The sequence below is a fragment of the Echiichthys vipera genome, assembly GCF_963691815.1.
Source record: "Echiichthys vipera genome assembly, chromosome: X".
NCBI lineage: Eukaryota > Metazoa > Chordata > Actinopteri > Perciformes > Trachinidae > Echiichthys > Echiichthys vipera.
In genome coordinates, this window is record NC_139825.1 from 44,149,494 (window position 1) to 44,176,872 (window position 27,379).

Sequence of the window (27,379 nt, forward strand, 5' to 3'; positions counted from 1 at the left end):
AAACTCAAGCGGCTGTTGGGTCGAAAGTAAACTTGTTATATCAGATTTTTTTTTTACAGCCATCGAGCTCTTAAGTAGAAACCATTGTTAATATGCTAACTAGCATCTTAAGCCGTCCTGTCGGTCTTCTGGTTTCCCTTTTTGAATGACTCCTAGAGACTGAGTCTGCTGGTTTTGAGTTATTTCCTCTCAGGCAGTTGCAGAACGTACGTGCTAGTTGGCCGTCAGCTGTAGTCTTTGCGGTGTGTTTTTGGGCGACATTCTGGGCGAGACAGCCTGCCCTCGCAACTATTGGTTCTTTTGAAGTTGGCCTTGTGTGTCCCTGCCTTAACTAAAGCTAAGCCAAGTCCGACCCCTAACCACATCTGTAAACCCCTGACCCCTTAGAGCCGTAAGTCCTCTGCTGAGACTCTCCTGGGCTGCTCCTGGTTCACAGATTCACCGTCTTTTTTTTTTTAATGGTTCATTCACTTCTTTGATTCCTCGTGAAAGAGTCAAAAAGACGTGAGAACAAGTTTTTCTCCATTTGATCTTTCTCTCTCTCTCTTCATCTCTGCAGCTGCTTGAGTCCGACCGGATTAGAGAGAGAGAGAGAGAGAGAGAGAGAGACTCGCTCGCCCCTCATTAACCATATCAAAGACATTAAAAAACCCTCTCGCCTCTCTCGTCTTTAATCTGGGTTTTCTTTTTGGTGGGGTCTCCCCCCTCTGAGCTGCTGCTGCACGACTCATGTGACTCTTATTAAGCGGTGGCCGTTATTACAGCAATGCATCATGTGGTGATGTCATCAGTGGGTGCCGCAGTTTGGGACTGCCAACATGACGCGATGGGGGAAGACTCTTGCTGCTTTTCTGAAAACGGTTCAAGTGTGAGACCTTGGAAGTTGGTTTTAAAATGATCAATCATTTGACAAGGACTTAAACCTCACCCGAGGCCTAAAGGGTCACCTCTGTTTCCAATATTAGCTCGTACTTTCCTCTAGTTTTACTCCGTTACCCTTAATAATCTACATGTCAACTGTTTCTATAGGAACCATTTCTTCAGGACAAAGTGGTATCAACCATTATTAACAGTCTGTGAAAGCACAAAGTATCTTATTGTGTGATTATATACATATACTGTAGCACATTGTTTCCCCCTGTTTCAAGTCTTTGTGCCAAGCTAAACTTAAAAAACTTCTGTCTGTAGCTTTTATATTTAACAGACGGACATGAGATCCATTTAATTCTCGTCCAGAAAGTGATTTAAGCATAGGTCTCTGCAGTAAATGCATGCTTTCGCCGCCTCCTGTTGTGGATTGTTGGCATTTGGGGGCCACCAATGATGATGTTTTTACAAAATAAAGTTGTAACAGTTTGAATGAATGTTACTGTGATGTAAAAAGGAGCGGGTGAAAGCTGATGATGGGCTAAAAATGATCAAACTAGTAAAAAAGTCCATCACCCATAGGGTCCTTGGATGGAGGGGGTGTTGGTGTGTGGATGTGTGTGTGTGGGGGGTGAATTCCGGGTGTGTGGCCGGGATTATGATCTCACCATTGAGGAATCTGTGTGTGTGTGTGTACTGTGGGTCAAACCTACTGTGCACACACACACACACACACACACACACACACACACACACACACACACACACACACACACACACACACACACACACACACACACACACACACACACACACACACACACACACACACACACACACACACACACACGGTAGCTCCACATCCTGTTTACCACTGCAGGTACCTCCTGTGACTGTCCTTTTGTCTTAAAGGGAATTTCCGCCTTAAAGATTCACTTTCCTCACCGAACTATTACTCTGTTAATCTTTTTCCCCTCAAGTTAATTTGATTACAGTTTTAATGACGCTCTGTTCTTGTGTTATAGTTGTCATTGAAATTTTAAAACCTTTAAAGCCCCATGCTTTTCGTTGTTTGGCATAAAAATCACTGTGAAACTGGCTTTTGTTGTCATCCATCGCAGTGAACTCCAGGATGGATGATCCACAGTGTCTCAGTGGCTTTATACGTGGTTTATAACATTGAATTGTATTTTGCATCTGAATTAAGTATATTGAAATTTTTTGCCTTGAATTCTTTAACCTTCAATTCATGAACATTGGAAAATAAAGAGGTAAACTTGGATGCAAAACATTCAGATACATATTTTCAATGCATAAAAATTCAGTGCTTGAAATTCAATGGCTTTAATTTCCAAATCAGATGATTTACTTCCGTACTTCGGCTTTTGAAAATAAAAAGCCATTGAATTTCTAGCACTTTACTTCTATACTTCGGACGAGTCGCTGCCTAAAGATATCTTGGTTCAATCATTCTTTCATGGGTAGATTTGACTTTAAGCTTTATCTGGACTACAACTTTACAGCTTTGGTTCATTCTCACCGTTCTCATAGCGTAGTTTTCGGTACTGCAGCTAAAAAATATGAAGTATACACGACCTGCCCAGCACCAAACCGCAGACGGACACAGTGAACACAGTGGAGAGTTTAGCAACTACAGAGATTTGAGATTGATTTTTCAATGTGAAGCTTAAAGGAACAAATGTCACTGAAATCCACTTTGAGAAACTCTTTATATCTTACTTTCAGCTAACTATTAAAACGTTTATCTGTTACTTTTAGTTAAGTTTTCCAACTCTTTCTGTTACTTTTAGCTAACTAAATGAACTGATTTTCCGTTACTTTGAGCTAACTCTTTCAACCGTTTATCCAACAATTTTTTTGTGCCTTGAATTCTTTAACCTTCAATTTAACATTGAAATATAAAGAGGTAAACTTGGACGCAAAACATTCAGATACATATTTTCAGTGCTAGAAATTCAATGGCTTTAATTTCAAAATCAGATGATTTACTTCCATACTTCGGCTTTTGAATTAAAAAGCCATTGAATTTCTAGCACTTTACTTCTATACTTCGGACGAGTCGCTGCCTAAAGGGGGAAGAATGAATGATATCTCGGTTCATTCATTCTTTCATGGGTAGATTCATAGTGACTTTATCTATCTGGACTACAACTTTACAGTTTTGGTCCATTCTCACCGTTCTCATAGCGTAGTTTTCGGTACTGCAGCTAAGAAATATGAAGTATACTCGACCTGCGCAGCACCAAACCGCAGACGAACACGGTGAACACAGTGGAGCATATAGCAACTACAGAGATCGATATTTCCCAGTTTATGCTTGATACCGAACTTTTGATACTTTTAGGTATCAAAAAATGCATTGCCATTAAATACCAAATTTCAAAACCTAAGGCGTAAATCTCATCGGTGTCAGTGAGCCAATAATCACGCAGCACGCTCGTACCTAGATCTCATAACGCTGGGGATGTCCTGTCTAAGGTTGCATGTAGTGCGTTATCATGCAGGCATCAAAGTTAAGGTATTGGTACCGGTATAGAGTTTAAAAACTGAGCTAAAGGACAGTTATTATCCAGTTTAATAATGTTGCATCATATCTGATAGATGTATAATAAGCAACTGTTTGCTAACAAATTCACCATTAACTTGAAAGGCTCTGGTTTAATCGTATAAATTGTAAATAAAAACCTTATTTTAAGTAGATTCCATCATATATCATCTATGTGAGAAATGCCTGCTAATCCAGTAAAAAGGTACATTTTTAAAAATTTCTAATTAATTTAATGAGCGAGGTTTTGTCACACTTTGGTGGGTCATGATTTTTATTGTATAATTGCAACATACTGTATATCATGACCCTACAACACGCGGAGTCCTAGCTCTGTTCGCTGGTTTGGGACAGTGAGTGTGTGTGGGTTTTTTTCTGGCTGACATTAGTGTGATGATCTGCCTCAGGCGTTGACTGTTCTGCACTGTACCGGAGTAAATTATTGGGTAGGAAGCTTAACGTGTTTTTGCGAGACGCTGATGAAGTCATCGTGTGAAAGAACAGCTGTTTCAAGTGAGACAGCAGTTGTGCCTCCGAGGGCGAGCGACGTAGACAGAAAGAGGGAGAGAGAGGGGTGAACTGACACAGCGTGTACTACAGTTACCTGACTATCTCACCTGACTCTGACTGGATTTCACTGATTCACGTGTTGTTTGTGAAGGACAACTCTGAGCCAAAGGCCTCTGAATATGTTTTAAACAGACTAAAGTAAAGTTATCGCACACAAAAACGATCTCCGTCCACACAAGCGTTTAAGCTCCGTATCAGAAATAGGTTGTCCATATTAACACGCCTGGAAAAACGCATATCACGTGAGTATGTGATGTTGAGGGGGAGAGAGATGCGTCCATCTGGCTGACGTTTACCTCCGAGGAGAATTGCTGTTAGCTGTTAACGAAAGTAACACATGAGTATGAGGCGGTAACGGCGGTAGCAAACAGATTGGGACATATTAAAGCTGTTCAAGGAGCATTATCCTTCGCCAGAGGACGCCATACAGAAAGGCGCGGCCACACAAGAAGCATAAAAGACTACCTGACCGACTGATGTGGGTGTCTACTTCAGGGGTGCCCAATCCTGCTCCTGGAGAGCTACTGCCCTGCATGTTTTAGGTTTCTCCCTGCTCCAACACCTGAGTCTAATGGTTATCAAACCTTCGACGAGCTTCAGCTGCTTTATAACGAGCACATCATTAGACTCAGGTGTGTTAGAGCAGAGAGACCTAAAACATGCAGGACAGAGGCCCTCAGGAGCAGGGAGAAACCTAAAACATGCAGGACAGAGGCCCTCAGGAGCAGGGAGAAACCTAAAACATGCAGGACAGAGGCCCTCAGGAGCAGGGAGAAACCTAAAACATGCAGGACAGAGGCCCTCAGGAGCGGGGAGAAACCTAAAACATGCAGGACAGAGGCCCTCAGGAGCGGGGAGAAACCTAAAACATGCAGGACAGTGGCTCTCAGGAGCAGGGAGAAACCTAAAACATGCAGGACAGAGGCCCTCAGGAGCAGGGAGAAACCTAAAACATGCAGGACAGAGGCCCTCAGGAGCAGGGAGAAACCTAAAACATGCAAGACAGAGGCCCTCAGGAGCAGAGAGAGACCTAAAACATGCAGGACAGAGGCCCTCAGGAGCAGGGAGAAACCTAAAACATGCAGGACAGAGGCCCTCAGGAGCAGGGAGAAACCTAAAACATGCAGGACAGAGGCCCTCAGGAGCAGGGAGAAACCTAAAACATGCAGGACAGAGGCCCTCAGGAGCAGGGAGAAACCTAAAACATGCAGGACAGAGGCCCTCAGAAGCAGGGAGAAACCTAAAACATGCAGGACAGAGGCCCTCAGAAGCAGGGAGAAACCTAAAACATGCAGGGCAGAGGCCCTCAGGAGCAGGGAGAACCCTAAAACATGCAGGGCAGAGGCCCTCAGGAGCAGGGAAAAACCTAAAACATGCAGGACAGAGGCCCTCAGGAGCAGGGAGAAACCTAAAACATGCAGGGCAGTAGCTCTCCAGGAGCAGGATTGGGCACCCCTGGTCTACTTCATAGTTTCTAAACTCTGTTTTCTTCCGTCGGGCCTTAAACGCAACAGTTTTTCAAACTAAAACGAGCTCAGCAGTGTTCCCGAGACATGAGGAAACGCTGCTGAGCCCGTTTTAGAAGTGCTGAGCCGGAGTAGTGCCGACACAAGGCGTAAACATGATAAAATGTGTTTTTTAAAGGAGAAAGTAGAAGTGTGGATGAAGCCTTAATGGGCCTCATCTTGTTCTCCCTGTTTGACTTTGTAGGCCTTCTGTTGTTTCACACTACGAGCTGTAAAGGCGTCAAACAGCCGAGTGCGGACAGCTACATCGGCGCTTAGAGTGTGATCACACTGTCCTTTTGGCCGCGGCCAAAACCGGTTTTTCAGCTAAAGTCTAGTACCTTTAAGCAGTGTGAGTGCACCCGCTCCGCGCTCAACTGGGGCCAGCTGGGCCGCCACGGCCCGCTTGAAGGAGGTGGGCTTTAGCGGAGCCGTTTGCACATGTACGAGCACGAGCGTGCGCACGTGTACGAGCACGAGCCCTACGGCAGTAGCGTTATGTGCGCGGATATTTAACAACAACAATGGTGGTGAAAGGTTCACGTTGTGTTTACTGCAGATTTGGTCGGATAAAAATATTCAAAAACAGTCGACAAGACGCACAAAAACTCCGAGGTCTGTGGAAAGATTTGTAAACAAAGCCACACACACGCGATCAATGCGTGTGACGTGTTACGGCTTGAAGGCGTATGGACAGCAAGAAGCATTGGCCGAGGCCCAGGCAGTGTGAGTACAAACGGGGCTGGGGCGCGGGGGGGAGAGGGAGGGGGGACAAGTACCCTAAAGTCCGGGTCGTGGTCCGGGAGGACAGTGTGATCACGCCCTTAGAGTTGAGATCAGCTCTACTTGACGAGCACGTCGTGTGTCAGGCGTCAGTTTGTAGCTTCATGTCACCGGCTTCCCTATGAAAATGGCCGCTGGTGACTGCTTTTCTCTCTTGACCCAGTCTGCAACTTAACTTAAATCCATGTGAGTTAATGAACCTCTAGACTCATTGTTACTCTGCCTGCCTTTAACACGCTGTGGGATCACACACCAGGTATTTCTGTAGCCTGCTGCTGTTGGCTCATTATGTAACTTCCTGTAGAGAGAGGGTGTGCCACGCTGATAAGAGAAGCATTTTGTTCCAACCCGATTCACCTTTACACACACACACACACTTTGTTCATACACACAGTTTAACTTTATCGCTCTCCTTCACTTTCCGTTTCTCCTTGTTCACATTCTTTGTCTCTCCCAGTGCAAACTTAAACCCTCCCAGCCCCCACATCTCCATTAGCGTCCTTGTTTCAGCGCGGTATTGTTATGTCTCCATAGCGACGGCTCAACAAATCAGCAGGTATCCGCAGCAGTAGCGGCTGGCTGAGAGGCTCAAACACTGTTTATCTGACGCAGATCAGGGCTGAATTAAACAGGGAGCTTTTTTTTTTTTTGTGAATGGGTTTGTGGACAGATTAATCGCTCAATGAAAGTGGAGATGACTGCAGTGTTTAATTTTGCTGACAGGGTGGAGAAGGCACGGGCGCAGCTTGTTAACATTGAAGACTGAGCTGGGGCTTCAGCAGGTGTGGGTCAGATAGGGGGATGCTGGTTCACCAGAACCATCTCGTACTGTTGGGTGATTAAAAATGGGTCTAAGGGCGTACTCACACTGTCCTTCTGGCCGCGGCCAAAACCGGTTTTTCAGCTAAAGCCTAGTACCTTTAAGCAGTGTGAGTGCACCCGCTCCGCGCACAACTGCGGCCAGAGGGCCGTCCACGGCCCGCTTGAAAGAGGTGGGCTTTAGCGGAGCCGTTTGCACATTTGCACATGTACGAGCACGAGCGTGCGCACGTGTACGAGCAGGAGCACGAGCCCTGTTGGTACATAGAAAATAGAAGGAGGGACCATGCGCGGACATTTAACAACAACAACGGCGGTGAAAGGTTCACGTTGGTGTGATGCGGAGGTGGAGTGTTTACTGCAGATTTGGTCGGATGAAAATATTCAAAAACAGTCGACAAGACGCACAAAAACTCTGAGGTCTATGGAAAGATTTGTAAACAAAGCCACACACACGCGATCAATGCGTGTGACGTGTTACGGTGTGATGATGTATGGACAGCAAGAAGCATTTGCCGAGGCCCAGGCAGTGTGAGTACAAACAGGGCTGGGGCGCGGGGGGAGAGGGAGGGGGGACAAGTACCCTAAAGACAAGACACAAAAAACTCTCCCGCTTCAGAGCGCCGCCATGTTGGATCGCATAGAACGCTCACTGAATTCTGATTGGTCGAGAGTTTTCATCAGTTTATAATCATTTTGTCACATTTTTGTGGTATTCTGCATCTGTTTTTAGTAATTTTGTCACATTTTTATGGCGTTTTTCATCTGTTTTCAGTCGTTTTTTTCACTTTCACTCAGTCTGAACATGTTGAACGGACGGACGACACAAAAAAACTCTCCTGCTTCAGAGCGCCGCCATGTTGGATCACATAGAACGCTCACTGGATTCTGATTGGTCGAGAGTTTGCATCAGTTTATAATCATTTTGTCACATTTTTGTGGTATTTTGCATCTGTTTTTAGTAATTTTGTCACATTTTTGTGGTATTTTGCATCTGTTTTTAGTAATTTTGTCACATTTTTATGGCGTTTTTCATCTGTTTTCAGTCGTTTTTTTCACTTTCACTCAGTCTGAACATGTTGAACAGACGGACGAAACAAAAAACTCTCCCGCTTCAGAGCGCCGCCATGTTGGATCGCATAGAACGCTCACTGGATTCTGATTGGTCGAGAGTTTTCATCAGTTTATAATCATTTTGTCACATTTTTATGGCGTTTTTCATCTGTTTTCAGTCGTTTTTTTCACTTTCACTTAGTCTGAACATGTTGAACAGACGGACAAAACAAAAAACTCTCCCGCTTCAGAGCGCCGCCATGTTGGATCGCATTGAACGCTCGCTGAATTCTGATTGGTCGAGAGGACGTATCACATTTAGGCTAAAAATAGGTTTGGCGCTGGTCGCGGTTTGGAAAGGAACTGCATCTTGAGACCATTTTAAACAAGGAAATATAGAGATTTGGCAGAAACACTGATGAAGCAGTGAAAAGGTTCTGTTTACAGCAAAGTGGCTCAAACTCATTTGTTTGAATTTGGCTTTTATCTCGTTTTGGAAAAGAGCTCTTCATATTTATTGCGATTATTTCTGGTTAAGAATGAAAAGTGTGGGTGGTCATACAGTCTCTGGAAACTGCACTTCATCTGTTTGGACTGGGCGGGGTCAAGTACTTTCAGGACTCTCCCATCAGCGCAATTGTGTCCAGTAAATTCCTTGATACCATGAAGTAAATGATTAATAGCATTTGGCCTCGCCTTCCCAGGTGTGCATGCTTGTGCTTGTGCTTGTGCGTGTGTGTGTGTGTGGCTGAGTATTTATGGTTGTGTTCTTTGGACCAAAGTCAGAACATTACACCACTGTTGTTTGTTACACTTTGAGTGTGTAAACACATTAGTTGAAGATTTGTCTCTTTGTTTAGAAGATCAGTCCCTAGACCTGAAAGTCAGTCACATGAGGAAGGAGAGAGCAGCAGCTGGAAACAATGGAGCAGATTATTAGATATGTTAACCTTCTGAGACACACACACACACACACACACACACACACTGCTAACTCTAGACCCTGAATCTGCGGATGCCACAAATACTTTGGCGTGTTTTTGTTGCTCTGCTCTTCTATCAGTGTTTTGACTCCCCCCTGTCTTTGTCTCTCTCGTCCTTTATGTGAACAATAGGCTACCATGGCAATAGCCTCGTTACTCACAAAACTGTGTCGGCAAGGGGACACACACACACACACACACACACACACACACACACACACACACACACACACACACACACACACACACACACACACACACACACACACACACACACACACACACACACACACACAATGAATACCTACCAAGGGCCTGTTTTAATATATAAGGTTACAAAAACGGCATAACAGTGTTTTGCAAACCTCTGTCAGGACCTTCTAGGGGTCCCCAAAAAAATCTGAGCTGTCACAAATGATTATCGGGAAAGGAAAGCAGAATAAAAAAGTATTTCTACTTTTTCGACAGTGTTTAAAACGACGCGGTTTATCTTACTGGCGGTAGCGTGCAGCTAACATTTGCTCACCAGTTCATGTTGGGACACCAATCCTCCCTGATGTCACCAGTGTGTCAACATTTTTCTTCCTGTGAGTTCTGTAAACAAACAACAAACACTAAAGCCCACGGCACTTAATGGTGCATTCAGGTGCACCTCTGAGAAACTTAGTGTTGTTGGAAAATACCCTCCTGCCATCTAGAAGTGACTTTTTCTGTACCAGCGCTGTGTTTTACCGTGGTGTTGAAAGACAAATCGAATATGTTTTTTTTAATACTAATGTCGTATTTAACTTTAAAATTCTGATACAGTGATAACCTAAGTATTGGTTGCGTTCAAATTATTAAATGCCAATAAACAACCTTTTAAAAAGATGACCTATGACCCCAAGGCTTTGGACCGCTGCTCTGATCTTTGTTTTTTCCCTCTCGTCTAATTAACACAGTGGAAAAACCCTCATTGTTAGTTTGACCTGGTCATAACCCAGAAACTTAGGCAACTGGTGACAATGGGTCAGAAATAGAAACACAAAAAGGTCAGAAACCAGAGGGAAATGAGGAAATATGTTGTTTTTAAAGCAAAAAAGCTGATTAAATGTACAAAAATACTAATTTATAGAAATAAAAAAACATAATTTTGATCTTTCTTGGTCATTTAAAGAGTAACCTGTCATGTAACAGCGTGTTAGTTCTTCACCTGGTTTCATTAAAGCAAGTGTTCTTGGTGTCTGATCAGTGTTACGCTGACTGAGCAAGCCCGGCCATGGGTGGAGTGTGTGTGTGGGTGTGTGGTAAAGGCCGCTGATGAGTGCTGCTCAATGACGGGATGTTTGCTGGAGCGGCGGCTGGTGGCCACACACTCACACAGGTGTGGCAGGTCAACCTTGGAGGGAAGAAAGAAAGAGAGGGAGAGGGAGAGGAAGGGAAAGAAATGTAACTTAACGAACAAAAAGACAGACGGACAAAGAGATAAATTAGTGTCGAGGAAGGGAAAAAAGAGATTAGGAATGTAGAAAGCAGTATGTCGCAACCTCTCCTGTGTGTGTTTGTGTGAGAATATCCTCCGTTATTACCCGTGGGTGAGGCAGCAGTCTCCCAAAGCTCCACTTAAGCCACCTGAGCTGCTGAAACATGTCTGGACCACAGCGGGTCTGCTAGCAGTGAAGCAGAACTGCCGATTCTCACGCACACGCACGCACGCACGCACGCACGCACGCACGCACGCACGCACACACACACACACACACACACACACACACACACACACACACACACACACACACACACACACACACACACACACACACACACACACACACACACACACACACACACACACACACACACACACACACACACACACACACACACACACACACACACACACACACACACACACACAGATTTAGGAGCTACTCTTAGCGCTAAAATGCTTTGTGAAGAAGAATTACTTTATTGATCCCGCAACGGGGAAATTACATTATTTCACTCTTATTATTAATCATGTCACACACACACAGGCCCCAAATACACACACACCCACACACAGGACCTATACATGCAATTAAGGAGAGATGTTAGAGCGACGGGGCTGCCAGTGACCAGCGCCCCGAGCAGTTGGGGGTTCTATGCCTTGCTCAACAGCACCTTAGCAGTGCCCAGGAGATGAACTTGCACCTCTCCAGCCACCAGTCCACGCTCCATTCATGGTCCACGCAGGGACTTTAACCAGCGACCCTACGGTTCCCAGCCAAGTCACCTATGGACTGAGCTACTGCCGCCCCAATTGAATTACACTTACCTTAAAAAGTTAGAAGTCCTAAAATAAGGAGTTAAACGCCCCTTATTTTTAGGAGTTACACCTAAATCAGCAAATTAGGATCTACCCTTAGCTTTAAGATGTTTTGTGAATACGGCCCCAGACACATCAGATTCTGGTGAAAGATCTTAGTCTGTGACTCTTCTGTCTTTGGTCGGTGTTACGACTCCTGACAGCAAGATGTGTAGTTTGAGTTTCTGTTTTGACAACAGGCTGACAGAAATGAATCACCGTGTCTTTGTTTCTCTACCAACTATACAACTAAAGATGTCAAATAGTCATTAATATCCGAGTTTCACTTCTTAATTAATACGTTTGTGTTACAGGAGGGAGAAACGTAGAGATTAAAACTGTCTGGAATGTTTTGTCTGCTTCAGTCTGAACTTGATGTGCTGCAGCCAAAGATTAGCTAATATTGCTGTGTGTGTGTGTGGGTGTGTGGGTGGGTGGGTGTGTGTGTGTGTGTTAGCTGGTGTGAGGCACCAGCCGGTACAGTGAGGTCTGATTAATGAGTAACACTACCCTGCAGCGTTCTGTTCTGCTCTGCTGGGGAAAAGGTGAAACCCTGATATCCACAGTGTATTGGGAGCAGACTGTGTATCATTCCCACCTGAAATTCATTTATTCCCAGAGTTTATTGAGGGCATGCCCTCATTTACAATGATGCAGAGTATACAGTAATACAAGTTAGATATCAGTTTACCGTTGAAAGCATTAATAAAGGAAGGTTTTCGTCTCCACCGTACTCTACGGGGGAATTGTTGGGTCTATGTAAATCATAAATAAGTCATAGAGTGTGGTCTTTACCTACTCTGTAAAGTGTCCTGAGATAACTTTTGTTATGATTTGACACTAAAAATATAATAAGAACAAGGATCAAAACAATGTCAGCACAGCAATAAATAAATAAATTATCATTGTTAGGGGAGAAACCAAACGGATCGAAAGTGGCAGTGAGTTGAAGTTGCAGTTAAACTTTATTGGCTTTACTTAAGATTCAGTTTACTTTCAAAGGAGGAAAGAAACCAAAAAATATTCACATTTAAGAAGCTGAAATCAGAGAACAGATTAATCCATCTGTGGTTGACAACAGATGGATTAATCTGTGCGGCTCTTGTGCAGATGTTTAGTTAATGGTGCATCTGTAATAAGATGGGATCACTTCACTTCTTTAGATTGTTTTATCTCCCGTAGCCTGTGCATGTTCTCATTCGTCCAGGTCATCGTTATCCTCAAAGCAATTTCAGTCAAAAGCAACTTGACTTGTTATTTGTCTAGGAAGACGTTTCACCTCTCATCCAAGAGGCTTCATCAGTTCATGTACGCATCTGACCAGACCTTTGAGGGTTTACCTCCAGAAACGTGAATCTGACCTCAGGTCCGTCCCTTTCTCTCCTTCAGACTCTAAAGCCATCGTGGATGGGAACCTGAAGCTGATCCTAGGTTTGGTCTGGACTCTGATTCTGCACTACTCCATCTCCATGCCGGTCTGGGAAGACGAGGCTGAAGAGGTAAAAGTCCTAGTTTCTATCAACATCTGTTCATCTCTTGACTTCAGATGAAAATAAAGTGCTGCAGGAACGAGACTTAAACCTGTAAATGAGTTAGTGATTTGCACTCACTGCTCCCTCATCTCGAAGTCATTAACTGCTTTGACTCAAATAAGGATGAACAGATTTTAGTGTTTTGTTCTGCGACGTAAAACACGTCAGTAAACATTCCACTTTTGAAGCATTAAGTGTCTTAAAAAGGCAGCTGCTAAAGTGGCTAAATGTAAACGTTTTTTATTTCTAAAATTAAAAAAGTGATTATTATCCTATAGTTTTGTTCACCACAGAGCTTATCTATTTATTTAATTGTTTCAATCTTGCTGATACTATTTGTTCTCATATCGTGATGTCGTCTTTTATGTATTGACAAGTTTTATGTAATGTATTTTTGTGTTTACCTGCCCGGGGACAACAGATGTCAATTAGCTGCTCGTTTGCTCTGGGGCAAATACTTTTATTTTTGTCACTCTAAAAAATAAACAGAGAAACAATTCAATAAATCCATTTTCTGCAAAAATGCAACATAAAAATCCCATCGTCATTTTTGCAGAGGGAACAGGGGTGATGCTCACTTCAGCGTCAGCCTTTGTAGTGATGTAGTGATAAAACCTGTAAAACAAAACTGCAATAAATGTTAGAAAAGCTGACTTTGTTTGTGTTTTCAGGCAGAGTCAAAGACACCTAAGCAGCGTCTGCTGGGCTGGATCCAACACAAAGTCCCTGATCTGCCAATCAACAACTTCAGGCAGGACTGGAGCAACGGCAGGGCACTGGGAGCACTGGTCGACAGCTGTGCACCAGGTACTGTGTGTTTATAGCAGAGCCCTCACTGTCCTGCGTCTGTAAGTAGTTTTTGGTTGACAGTGTTGTGTTTTTGTGTGTCGTTTGCAGGCCTGTGTCCAGACTGGGAGACCTGGGATCCAGTGAAACCAGTGGAGAACGCCACTGAGGCCATGCAGCTGGCTGACGACTGGCTGGGAATCCCGCAGGTTAGATTCCCACTGACGTTGCTCCAAGTTTTTTTTATCTCAATTATATTTTCATGACTTTTCAAAGGGCTGTTATAAAGGAACAGTTGAGATTGATTGTGCAGGTGCTCTCTCTTCTCCTTCTGCTGTCTGTAACTTTCATTTTCATTATTTCAGAACTAGCTTTGACAAATTTGACAGAAAAATGCAAAGTAAAGCAAGTATAGGTTTTATTTATTGAACATGGTAGCATGCTTAACTTTCAAAAACCTTCCTGTATGTTAAGAAGAAGCTGTATATCTGTGCTCTCTCTGCAGGGGAATATCGTGCCCCAAATCATCTCATGGTCGAGTAAACCATCAAGACACTGACACACTGATTAGCTCAGGGCATTAATGGTGCACGCATTCAAACAGCTTCTCTAACCACTAATACTCTCAAAATAACACCAAATCTCTGCAGTAGCACAATGAGAGTCCTCACACATGAAACGCATAAACAGTATTATTGGTTAAAAAAGCTGTTTAATGCCTTCACGATACTGCACCGAGCTATCAGTATTAGCCAAGTACGGCTGCTAGCGACTCTACCGGATTTCTCTGTTAATAGTTTTCTCTCATCTTCATCCGCTTATCCGGGGTCGGGTCACGGGGGCAGCAGCTTTAGCAGGGGACCCCAAACTTCCCTTTCCTGGGCCCCATTAACCAGCTCTAACTGGGGGATCCTGAGGCGTTCCCAGGCCAGTGTGGAGATATAATTTCTCCACCTGGTCCTGGGTCTTCCCCGAGGCCTCCTCCCAGCTGGACGTGCTGGACGTGCCCTAGGGAGGCGCCCAGGGGGCATCTTTACTAGATGCCCAAACCACCTCAACTGGCTCCTTTCAACGCAAAGGAGCAGCGGCTCTACTCCGATTTCCTCACGGGTGGCTAAACTTCTCACACTATCTCTAAGGGAGACTCCAGCCCCCCTCCTGAGAAAACCCATTTCGGCCGCTTGTTCCTGCGACCTCGTTCTTTCGGCCCTGACCCAGCTTTCATGACCACAGGTGAGGGTAGGAACAAAGATTGACCGGTAGATCGAGAGCTTTGCCTTCCGGCTCAGCTCTCTTTTCGTCACAAAGGTGCGGTAGAGTGACTGCAACACCACCCTCGCTGCCCCGATTCTCCGGCCACAGTATCCCCGAGGGACCCGGTCATATGCCTTCCCCAGATCCACAAAGCACATGTTGACTGGATGGGCATACTCCCAGGCCCCCTCCAGGATCCTTGAGTGAAGAGCTGGTCCATTGTTCCACGTCCAGGACGGAATCCGCATTGTTCCAGCTCAATCTGAGGTTCGACTAGAGGATGAACCTTCCTTTCCAGCACCTTGCAGTAGACTTACCGGGGAGGCTGAGTAGTGTGATACCCTTGTAATTGGCACACACCCTCTGGTCCCCCTTTTTGAAATAGGGGGTCCAAACCCAAAGCTTTCAGCATTTCTGGATATTTCTCATCAACCCCTGGGGCTTTCCCACTGTGGAGTTGTTTTGACTACCTCAGTGACTTCTGCCAGAGATATTGACAATGATTCCCCATCAGCCTCCAGCTCTGCCTCTACAAAAGAGGGCGTGTTAGTCGGATTAAGGAGTTCCTCAAAGTGCTCCTTACACCGCCCGGTCACCAGAGTCCCGTCCTTACTGTAAACAGCTTGAACGGTTCCCCGTTTCCCCCTACTGAGATGTCAAATGGGTTCCCAGAAGCACCTTGGTGCTGCCCGAAAGTCCTTCTCCATGACTTCTCTGAACTCCTCCCACACCCGCTGCTTTGCCTCTGACACAGCAGAGGCTGCAGCCCTTCTGGCCCGTCGGTACCTTGCAACTGCCTCTGGAGTCTTCTGGGATAACATATTCTGGAAGGCCTCCTTCTTCAGTCGGACAGCTTCCCTGACCACCGGTGTCCACCACGGTGTTCTAGGGTTACCGCCCCTTAAGGCACCTAAGACCTTGAGGCCACAGCTCACCGCTGCAGCTTCAGCAATGGAAGCTTTGAACATTGCCCACTCCGGTCAATGCCCCCCAACCTCCACAGGGATGCCAGAAAAGCTCCGCCGGAGGTGTGAGTTGAAGATCTCTCGGACAGGGGCCTCCTCCAGACGTTCCCAGTTCACCCGCACTACTCGTTTGGGCTTACCCGGTCTGTCCAGAATCTTCCCCCATCCCCTGACCCAACTCATCACCAGATGGTGATCAGTTGACAGCTCTACCCCTCTCTTCACCCGAGTGTCCAAAACATATGGCCTTAGATCAGATGATACGATCACAAAATCGATTGACCTTTGGCCTAGGGTGCTCTGGTACCACGTACACTTGTGAGTATCCTAATGTTCGAACATGGTGTTTGGTATAGACAATCTGTGACCAGCACAGAACTCTAATAACAGATGACCGCTCGGATTTAGATCAGGGAGGCCGTTCCTCCCAATCACGCCTCTCCAGGTGTCTCCATCATTGCCCACCTGGGCGTTGAAGTCTCCCAGGAGAACTATGGAGTCCCCTGCTGGAGCCCCATGCAGGACTCCATGCAGGGTCTCCAAGAAGGCCGAATACTCTGAATAGCTGTTCGGTGCATATGCACAAACAACAGTCAGAGTTTTCCCCCCTACCACCCACAGGCGTAAGGAGGCGACCCTCCTTGTGTCACACCTCTTTTATACGTCACAGGGGCTGAAAAGTCTTCCACTGATGATACACCTGTGCATCCTCGCCCCAAGCTCCTACAGGAGGCCTGAGAGGAGTGCTTGGTGTTAATTGTAGACTGGACTGCTAAGAACGCAGATAGTGCATCCATCTGAATCTGATATCTCATCTTTATATCATCACGTTTTCTCTGTGCCAAATTAGAGAACAGAATTCACTCTGCTGGGATTTTCCTCCAGAGGTCAAAGGTCGCTGGCAGCATCTCACACAGATGCTGTTTGGTTTCCTGGTTGTTCACTACAGAGGAAACTCACTGAACCTCAGTTAGTGTTTTTACACACTTATATTTAAAGCCGGGAGGATGCAACCTGAACTGAAACGGAAATTTAACTTCCTAGGAAAAGAATTAGTAAATATTCCCTCACTTTTTATTCATTGGGTCTTTTAGACAAAGGACAAAAGTTCCTCTGCAGAGCTCATTCTGTCCTTCAGAAAAAGAGTAGAGAAACTTTCTTTTAGTCTGATCGAACTAAAATGGAAGGAGTCTCTCTCTTTCTCAACACTTGTTAATCCGATCGACTTCACATTTCACACGGGTCGTCTTCCATTCGAGAGATCTGTGAGAGAATTGTCATTTTACGTCTTTCCCATTGATGAAAAAGTGTCTTCTGAAGAAGCACGCGATCAGGCACATTTTGAACGAGCTGCACGAGTTTCATTAATGCAGGGTTGAATGTTTTCGTGTCGTGGCCTCATTACGTTATGCTCCGCTTCCTGTCAGTCAGCTGACATCCACAGGAAGTCCCCTCCAGAAAAAACATAGCTGACAAACTTCACTGGTACCTTTGGCGTTAATTTAGGCCTCATTTCCGTGCTGGAAAAGTCGTTCATTCCAGTCAAGGTTTGACTTTTTAAATCTTCATAGCCTTTAAAACAGACTGACATGTGGGGGAAAATGCTGAACATGGCGTCAGCAGAAGGGAAATAGCGGTGACTGCTAATGAGGCCGGTGTGACAGAGTTCAGGACTTCCCTGTCTACGTACCAGGACTGTTTCCTGGTTTGAGCTCCTTAGTTCCAGTGAAGGAGAATCCTAATGCTGCAAATCACAATGATATTTCAGACAATGGTGTGACTTTGCAACAGCAGTTTGATGAAGGTTTCCTCTTCCTGTTTCAGTGCTCCTGTGCAAAAAGTCGGCTCCATACAGAAATGTTTTTCCCAGTTTAATGTAGAAGAACTGATCTGCACAGAGCTCTGACCTCATCTGGCAGGGGCAGACCATGAGATTAGCTGAATAGTTTAAACAATAATACCTCCTTTTTTAGTACTTTAACATATACAAATAAAATACACACATACAGTAAATACAGTAAAGAAACAAACCAATTATAGTGTAAGTTCCATATTTACTTAGTAGTCATTTAATTTAAGGTGCTTGCAAAGGAATAACAATAATGAGAAAAAGATAAAAAGACAGCATCACACCATGGCCCCAAAAAACTACATCTATGTGATCACTGATATATTCGTCCAACCTTATCCTGATCTGTGTGTGTGCGTGTGCGTGCAGGTGATCGCTCCAGAGGAGATCATTGATCCAAGTGTGGACGAACAGTCAGTGATGACCTACCTGTCTCAGTTCCCCAAAGCCAAACTGAAGCCAGGAGCTCCACTCAAACCCAAACTCAACCCCAAGAAGGCCCGCGCCTACGGACCAGGTACACACACACACGCACACACACACACACACACACACAGAAATGTGTTTGCTGCGGTAGCAAAACATTAAGTAATCAGACTGTTATTCTAGCAGTCTGCGTTTCATGTATCATATTTTGTCATTCACATTTTTGCATTGATTTTTTTTTTAAACGTAACAAAAGGCCACTCGCGTGTTGATAGATGGAACAAAAGACCTTCTGTGTCTGACCTGTTTCTCTTTTTGCTAATGGGAACACTGGAAACACTAGTTTGTCTGACAATGTGAGGAAGTGAGCAGCTGTGAGTCTGAACAAAGGAACACACACACACACACACACACACACACACACACACACACACACACACACACACACACACACACACACACACACACACACACACACACACACACACACACACACACACACACACACACACACTGTGACCTTGAGAAGGAAATACCTGGAGGTAGGAGGCAGCAGGACACACCAACACACACTCACAGCAGCTTGTATTTGGGTTTATATTGTGAAATACACTCATGGTACAATAACTGTCCCAGAAAATATCATGGTGTCACTGTATATGGAATTACACAGTTAAATAAACGTGTATACAACTGATCAGATACACGATATTCAGTATAAACATGGTATTAACTACAGTGTTGTAGGTGGCACTGCCCTGATTGAACGTGCACACAAAGTGCCCAACCCTTCATGGGTTTACAAGACATCAACATTTCTGTTGCAGTGTTCAAAGATTTAATTTCAGCTCAATCTTCAACAGACTATTCTGCCTTCTCTCTCAGGCTTAAATACAATCTGCTGCAAGAAGTTTTTCATTCATCCAGTCAAAAGAATTCAACATAAAGGGAGGACATTTTAGTAATAAGTGCATCCGTTAAGTCCTCGTAGACAGGACAATGAAACAAAACCTCATTCTCAGTGTGACAGAGTACAAATAAGCATACAAACAACCGAAGACGTCATGTTGATGCAGAGACGCTCACAGTGAAAATGTTCAGTGAGTCAACTTGACCGTTTGTGTTGTTTTCTTCTGCTGCAGGTATCGAACCGACGGGCAACAGAGTGCTGCGTCCTGCTGTGTTCACAGTGGACACGTTCAGTGCTGGTCAGGGTCAGGTCACCGTCTACCTGGATCATCCGGACGGCACCAGAGAAGAGGTATGCCACCGACCACACCTGAAAATGTAAAACTCTGACACATGAGCAGACAAAATAAAAGTCACCTTCTCCTCATCTTAGTTGGTCTTTACACTGTTCCAACAGTCACCCACTCCGGTTTGGTCAAATTAAATCCTCAATTAAATCATTTTACTTTTAGATCATTGTGAAAAACACTTAATTTGACCTGGATTCAAACCTGCTGTGGTTTTGTTTTGGTTTAAAACTCTGACACAACTTAATCATCTTCTTGTGTCCATCAGCTGAAGGTGGAGCCTAACGAGGGCAAGAAGACATTCAGCGTCACATATATTCCTCGAGTCATGGGACTTCACAAGGTAAGCTTCATTTTGTTTCTGTAAACATTTAAAAATGAATAGAATAATTAAATGCATTTAATTTCCTTAATTTGACTGTTGTTTGTGCATATGCACCGAACAGCAGTTCAGAGTATTCGGCCTTCTTGGAGACCCTGAATGGAGTCCTGCATGGGGCTCCAGTAGGGGACTCCATAGTTCTGCTGGGAGACATCAACGCCCATGTGGGCAATGATGGTGATAAGGAGGAATGGTCTCCCTGATCTAAATCTGAGCGGTCATCTGTTATTAGACTTCTATGCTAGTCACAGATTGTCTATAACTAACACCATATTCGAACATAGGGATGCTCATGAGTGTACGTGGTACCAGAGCACCCTAGGCCGAAGGTCGATGATCGATTTTGTGATCTCATCATCTGATCTGAGGCCGTATGTTTTGGACACTCGAGTGAAGAGAGGGGCAGAGCTGTCAACTGATCACCATCTGGTGATGAGGTGGGTCAGAGGATGGGGGAAGATACCGGGATATGTTATCCCAGAGGACCCCGGAGGCATTTGCAAGGTACCAATGAGCCAGAAGGGCTACAGCCTCTGCTGTCTCAGAGGCAAAGCAGCGGGTGTGGGAGCAGTTCAGAGACGCCATGGAGAAGGACTTTCGGGCGGCACCAAGGTGCTTCTGGAAAACCATTCGACATCTCAGGAGGGGGAAACAGAGAACCGTCCAAGCTGTTTACAGTAATGACGGGACGCTGGTGACCTCAGCTGATGAGGTAATCGGGCGGTGGAAGGAGCACTTTGAGGAACTCCTTAATCCGACTAACACGCCCTCTTTTGTAGAGGCAGAGCTGGAGGCTGATGGGGAATCATTGTCAATATCTCTGGCGGAAGTCACTGAGGTAGTCAAACAACTCCACAGTGGCTGATGAGATTCGTCCAGAAATGCTGAAAGCTTTGGGTTTGGAGGGGCTGTCTTGGTTGACACGCCTCTTCAACATTGCGTGGAAGTCTGGGACAGTGCCAAGGGCGTGACAGACCGGGGTGGTGGTTCCCCTGTTTAAAAAAGGGGACCAGAGGGTGTGTGCCAATTACAGGGGTATCACACTACTCAGCCTCCCTGGTAAAGTCTACTTCAAGGTGCTGGAAAGGAGGGTTGTCCTTTAGTCGAACCTCAGATTGAAGAGGAACAATGCGGATGCCGTCCTGGATGTGTAACAACGGACCAGCTCTTCATTCTCGCAAGGATCCTGGAGGGGGGCCTTGGAGTATGCCCATCCAGTCTACATGTGCTTTGTGGATCTGGAGAAGGCATATGACCGGGTCTCTCGGGAGATACTGTGGGAGGTGCTGCAGGAGTATGGGGTGAGTGGTTCACTTCTGTGAGCCATCCAATCTCTGTACACCCAAAGCGAGAGCTGTGTCCGGATCCTCGGAGTAAGTCGGATTCATTCACAGCCGAGTGTGAAACGGCTGGGAGGAGGATCCGCACCTAAATCTGAGGCCATGGCTCTCAGCAGGAAACCGGTGGAATGCTTACTCCAGGTAGGGAATGAGTCCTTACCCCAAGTGAAGGAGTTCATATACCTTGGGATCATGTTCACGAGTGAGGGGACGATGGAGCGTGAGTTTGGCCGGAGAATCAGAGCAGCTGGGGTGGTGTTGCAGTCGCTCTACCGCACCGTTGTGAAGAAAACAGCTGAGCCGGAAGGCAAAGCTCTCGGCCTACCGGTCAATCTTCGTTCCTACCCTCACCTGTGGTCATGAAAGCTGGTCATGACCGAAAAAACAAGGGCGCGGGTACAAGCGGCCGAAATGGGTTTTCTCAGGAGGGAGGCTGGAGTCTCCCTTAGAGAGAGGGTGAGAAGTTCAGCCATCCGTGAGGAACTCGGAGTAAAGTCGCTGCTCCTTTGTGTTGTAAGGAGCCAGTTGAGGTGGTTTAGGATCATCTGGAAAGGATGAACTCTGGGCGCCTCCCTAGGGAGGTGTTTCCAGGCACGTCCAGCTGGGAGGAGGCCTCGGAAGAACTGGGACCAGGTGGAGAGAAGATCTCCACACTGGCCTGGGAACGCCTCAGGATCCCCCAGTTAGAGCTGGTTAATGTGGCCCGGGAAAGGGAAGTTTGGGGTCCCCTGCTAGAGCTGCTGCCCCCGAGACCTGACCCTGGATAAGTGGTTGAAGATGAGATGAGTGGATAATTGTTGTTTCTGTTTCCTAGGTGACGGTGATATTCGCAGGCCAATCGATTCCTAAAAGCCCGTTTGAGGTGAATGTGGACAGGGCGCTGGGCGACGCCTCCAAGGTCACGGTCAAAGGCCTGGGGATCGAACCTGTCGGCAACATCGCCAACAAACCCACATACTTCGACATCTACACTGCAGGTTAGAGACACAAACGACCTCTGAGGGCGTTTCACACACAGAAACACACAAAACGACCCTCGTCACTCAGGTGATGTCACAAACTGCAAAGCTGCAGATTGAAGCGTGGTTGTGTAACTCACCTCCCAACACCCATGCCTATTGTTTTTTACACACACACACACACACACACACACACACACACACACACACACACACACACACACACACACACACACACACACACACACACACACACACACACACACCGGAGGCATCTTGACATGAGTCACCATGTCAAGATGGGTGTTGGGCAAGTGACAATTTTTATTACCAGATGCTAGAGTTCAAAGACGGGCGTGGTCCTAGCAAGGGCGCTGGAAGTAGGGGTTAGAAAGAAGCTAATATGCTGTCCGCTTTGATCCCATTGCAGGGTGATTTCTAGTTTATTCCTTAACAGCAGAAGGAGTTTGTCACATTTCTTGTTACATAACTGCCGTTACTCAGCTTCATTAAAGGTGCGTTAAACAACTTTAAAACCTCCAAGACCAGGCGACAGTTTTGAGCGATCTGACTGACCTTAACTTCAGCCATGGTGACGTCCTCTCCACACAGAAGCCGCAGGCTTCACAAACGACACCCTCCAACTATGAACAAACAGGATTCCTTAATGTAGACTAGCCAGGACTAACGTTTGAATTGATTTGATTTATTTCTGGATCAAGACAAAACAGAGCAGAGACCCATAGAATGACAGGCAGCTAAGAAGATGCACCATGTAAGACAACTTTGGACTCAAATTTAAGACCTCCAGTCCCTGTGCCAAGCTAATACGTCCAGTTTCCTCAGAGTGAACCCACAGAGAGACGACGAACAAAAAAAACGATGAACAGGCAAGGTGAAGAGAGGAAGGCGGGGCTAACTTATAGTACATATAGCATAGTCCATAGAACTGAGTTTAAGCTTATCTGGGGTAACTTGCTGCAGCTCTACATGTTCCTGTCCTGCTGAGTTTACAATAATTTGACATAATAGGGACAGACATATTTATGTTTTTTTTTGTGCAGCACATTCTCACAGTTGTTGGTTCATACTGAGTCTTAGGGCGCACTCACACTGTCCGTCCGTACCGTGCCCCGTGCTTAAGGGAACTTGCCCCCCCCCCTTCCCCCGCGGGCCAGGCCCCTTTGTACTCACACTGCCTAGGCCTTGCGGGAATGCTCGTACACGTGCGCACGCTCATGCTCGTACATGTGCAAATGTGCTTTACAAAAGCCCACCTCTCCCAAACGCTCCGTGGCCGGCAAGCGTGCTGCGGCTAGGCACAGTGCGGTTGCACTCACACTGGTCAAACTAACTAGACCTTACCCGTAAAAACCTGTTTGGGCACGGTACGGATGGACTGTGTGAGTGCGCCCTTATGTTACTGATGCTCCAACTGTCCACACTCAATCAGAGTCGAGCCTTACTTGATTTACAGCCTTTATAAAGCTTCTTCTGTTCTATTTAGATGATATTGTTTACCTGACTGTTTTATCTCCTCAAGCTTCATTCACGTTTCATGCTGCATATGATTAGTCTGCTTTCTGTCTGCCTCCGCACCGTTGTCTCTCTTTACCAGAAAGTGTCTTCTTTCTTCTTTTTCTTCTTTGTTTTTCTACTTTGTACGCCACTACGCTTAAGATGAATGCTGCGTCCATCAGACCAAGTGTAATTAAACACAGAAAAGGAGGATCTTAAACCTGTATACAGTGTGTACATCTGTAGACGGATGACCACTGTTGCGGAGTTTGAATTGAATCTGTTAACGTATTTCTTTGTTTCTTCTTAAAAATGAAAGTTTTCTCCCTCATTAGTGAAAAGCATAGCATGTTTTCAACATGTTTGCACTGAGCTCATGGTTTCAGAAGCGACTGAAGTTGAAGACTGACCTGTCAGACTTTCTCTGTAGGAGCCGGTACAGGAGATGTGACGACCATAATCAAAGACCCTCAGGGCCTCCAGAACAGCGTGGAGGTGATGATGGAGGATAAGGGCGACAGCATATACCGCTGCACCTACCGGCCCATCCAGGCCGGCCCGTACACAGTCACTGTCACCTTCGGAGGGGTGGGGATCCCAAGGAGCCCCTTCAGTGTGGACGTGGGGCCTGGTGAGTCATTTCAACATCACCCTTTACAGTAAATTTGAATGGACTCATGGACATTATAATCATAACCCACTTGGATACACAGTAGCACATCTCATCACCTTTTTACATGTGTGTTTCTGCAGCCTGCATGCCTGGGGCGTGCAGGGCGACTGGTCGCGGCCTGCAGCCGATAGGTTTGAGGATAAAACAAATCGGCGACTTCAAGGTGGACACCAGAAACGGCGGCAGTGGAGACCTGAAGGTGCTCGTCAAAGGACCCAGTGAGTACAGATCACAGTGAAGTGGCTTTATGGAGACACAAAGTGAAACTAGAGCTTCCTGAAGTGAGAAAAACCTCCTTCAAAGTCCTTTTTCTTGTAATGCCGTGAAACCCCAGGCACCTTTTGACTCTGATTCAGCAGGTTACGCTGGGATAATGAGATTTATTATAAATTATGATGCATCAAAATCTTGCCTGTAAGAAGTTTATCATGGTTAAACAAGCTCACTTTGGCTGACGGCAAGGGAATATTTACCTAAATGTCGGGTTTTTCTATTAACTTAGATTTAATTTCTGATAAGTGTGTGTGTGTGTGTGTGTGTGTGTGTGTGTGTGTGTGTGTGTGTGTGTGTGTGTGTGTGTGTGTGTGTGTGTGTGTGTGTGTGTGTGTGTGTGTGTGTGTGTGTGTGTGTGTGTGTGTGTGTGTGTGTGTGTGTGTGTGTGTGTGTGTGTGTGTGTGTGTGTGTGTGTGTGTGTGTGTGTGTGTGTGTGTGTGTGTGTGTGTGTGTGTGTGTGTGTGTGTGTGTGTGTGTGTGTGTGTGTGTGTGTGTGTGTGTGTGTGTGTGTGTGTGTGTGTGTGTGTGTGTGTGTGTGTGTGTGTGTGTGTGTGTGTGTGTGTGTGTGTGTGTGTGTGTGTGTGTCCCCCAGAGGGTATCGAGGAGCCGGTGAAGCAGATCTCCAGTCAGGACGGTGTGTTCTCCTACGAGTATTATCCCAACAGCCCCGGAAAATACACCGTCTCCATCACCTGGGGGGGTCAGCACATCCCGAAAAGGTGAGGTGTGAGTGACGAAGACTTTTCGTCTGGGCCTCGTGTTCTTGGTTATACTGATTCTCTACAGAGAGATGACAAAGTTAAAGCACGGAGAGATGCACAAGGATAAAAGAAAACACACTTTTAGAATAGGTCTCCAATGTTCTAACAGCAAGTGAGCGTCAGATATATGTACAAGTATATGCACAAGTTGTAAAATATTTCCTGAACTACCTAAACTACATTTCCTGTGCACCAGCAGACATGCCGTCTCCACTCTGACTGACTGACACACACACACACACACACACACTTTCTATTTCCCTCTGTTTGATTGGTAGAATTGGTCATATTTTAGTATGAAGCCTCCTTTTGATCCGCTCCCGTTTGCTTCCCAACGTTAAAGTCGCAGCGTCACACTGTTACAGACTTTCTTTACCAGTTTCAAATGAAAAACACTTCAGAACAACAAGGTTTGGAAAATAGCGCTCTTGTATTGTTTGATTTATTAAATTAAAGTGAGGGAAATAAACATTATGTTTAGTTGACATGCACATGATATGAAGGCTACCTGGAGTTTATTCACCTTTGTTTTTTCATGGCTTTTGTCGCTTTGTGTTGAACACACACACCCCGACCATTATTCAAGACCCAACCTTTATTTGAGAATACACGGTCAGCACATACACATACACACACACCACACACACATTTTTTTTGACACTCCTCTTACATTATCTGGCCCTGTTAAGCTCCAACAACAGTTTTTTTTAGGTTTTTGCAGTGAAAAGAGGAGGTGTTGTTTAAATAACTCTGTCAAAAGTTCAGCTGCGTCACGCTGCCCATAGTGATTCAGATTGAGTTCCCTTGTGACGCCAAGGCTGTCTGAGCAGTCGGACCTGGACAGACAAGACATCAGAAGTTGTACCTTTTTTTAAGGGTAATACCTGTAAATTCTGCTCTTAGGATCATAACTTGGATGTCTTTTTCGGTGTTTACTTTATGAGAAGGTTTGGTAGCACTTCTTGCATGCCTTATTACCTTTAGATCGTCATCACGCTGCATCAGGTCCCAGGAATATTTTGTCCTTGAAAATCGAGTAAACAGAGGAAGTATCTCTTAATCACGATGCTCCACAGAAGTGGAACAATCTGCAGAAGCATGTGGAATAAGAAAAACATACCTGTGACATCCACCGAGGTGACTGTTTTCTTTTCTTTGAATTGTTGTGTCCCTTATATCGATGTCGTCTGTGTATTATATGGGCTTAAATTGTTTTCTCTGTACTGTAATCGGGGGCGTACTTGTAAAAATGGCCTTCCCTGTTTATAATAAAGGTTTAAATCAAGTACATAATTAACTGAAACAAACCCAGAACAGCAGTCATGTACTGGTTCTGGTCATGTTTCAGTCATAGTCATGTTCAGGCATCCTCACAGGTCATCCAGGGTCAGAAAGTCCCCACAGTGAAGAAGCCTTACGTTTAAGAGGCTGCCCTTGAGTAGGTTTCTGTTTTATTTCAACCAGCCTGGACCTTTAGATCATCCGGCTAATGTAACCCAGAAAACACTGTCACTGTTTCTGTTGGACAGAGATGGAGACAAACAGACAGACCGCGTAAAGAGTGTCCTGGTTTTTCCTACATTTAGAAACCTGGATCCGCTATAAGAGTAAATCAATAAATACAGCATAATTAAAAACGAGGTTACTGGGCGTGTAACCACCATCATTAGTCTGTCGGGTGTGGTCTGTGTGCTCTGTTGAACCTGTAACACCACCCAACAGGGATGTCACAGGGTCCTCTAGATCACAGCAGCAAAGTTGAACCACTGGAGATCAGTAAAGATGTAGTCGGCGTGTCCCTAGATGTACGATGTTGGCGTTTCTGCTCCCCTTCCTCTGTTGCAAGGGCTCCAGAGCTTAACGCCGCTGCATCCAGAGCTTAACGCCGCCCAACACGGTTGTAATTGGTTTAAAGAAATACAAACAGTGTGTG

The 27,379-nt window shown here is 45.5% G+C and overlaps 1 protein-coding gene across 2 annotated transcripts in view; it reads left to right on the plus strand.

Moving 5' to 3' along the window:
- Positions 1-27,379, plus strand: part of flnba (filamin B a) — a 91,281-nt gene that overhangs the window by 18,852 nt on the left and 45,050 nt on the right. For both annotated transcript variants that reach the window (XM_083939930.1, XM_083939931.1), the window contains exons 2-11: positions 12,862-12,971; positions 13,676-13,811; positions 13,902-13,999; positions 18,228-18,375; positions 19,427-19,545; positions 19,809-19,883; positions 22,077-22,239; positions 24,170-24,370; positions 24,493-24,630; positions 25,278-25,404. In XM_083939930.1, the coding sequence (XP_083796056.1) occupies positions 12,862-12,971; positions 13,676-13,811; positions 13,902-13,999; positions 18,228-18,375; positions 19,427-19,545; positions 19,809-19,883; positions 22,077-22,239; positions 24,170-24,370; positions 24,493-24,630; positions 25,278-25,404 (1,315 nt within the window). The remainder of the gene's footprint in view (positions 1-12,861; positions 12,972-13,675; positions 13,812-13,901; positions 14,000-18,227; positions 18,376-19,426; positions 19,546-19,808; positions 19,884-22,076; positions 22,240-24,169; positions 24,371-24,492; positions 24,631-25,277; positions 25,405-27,379) is intronic.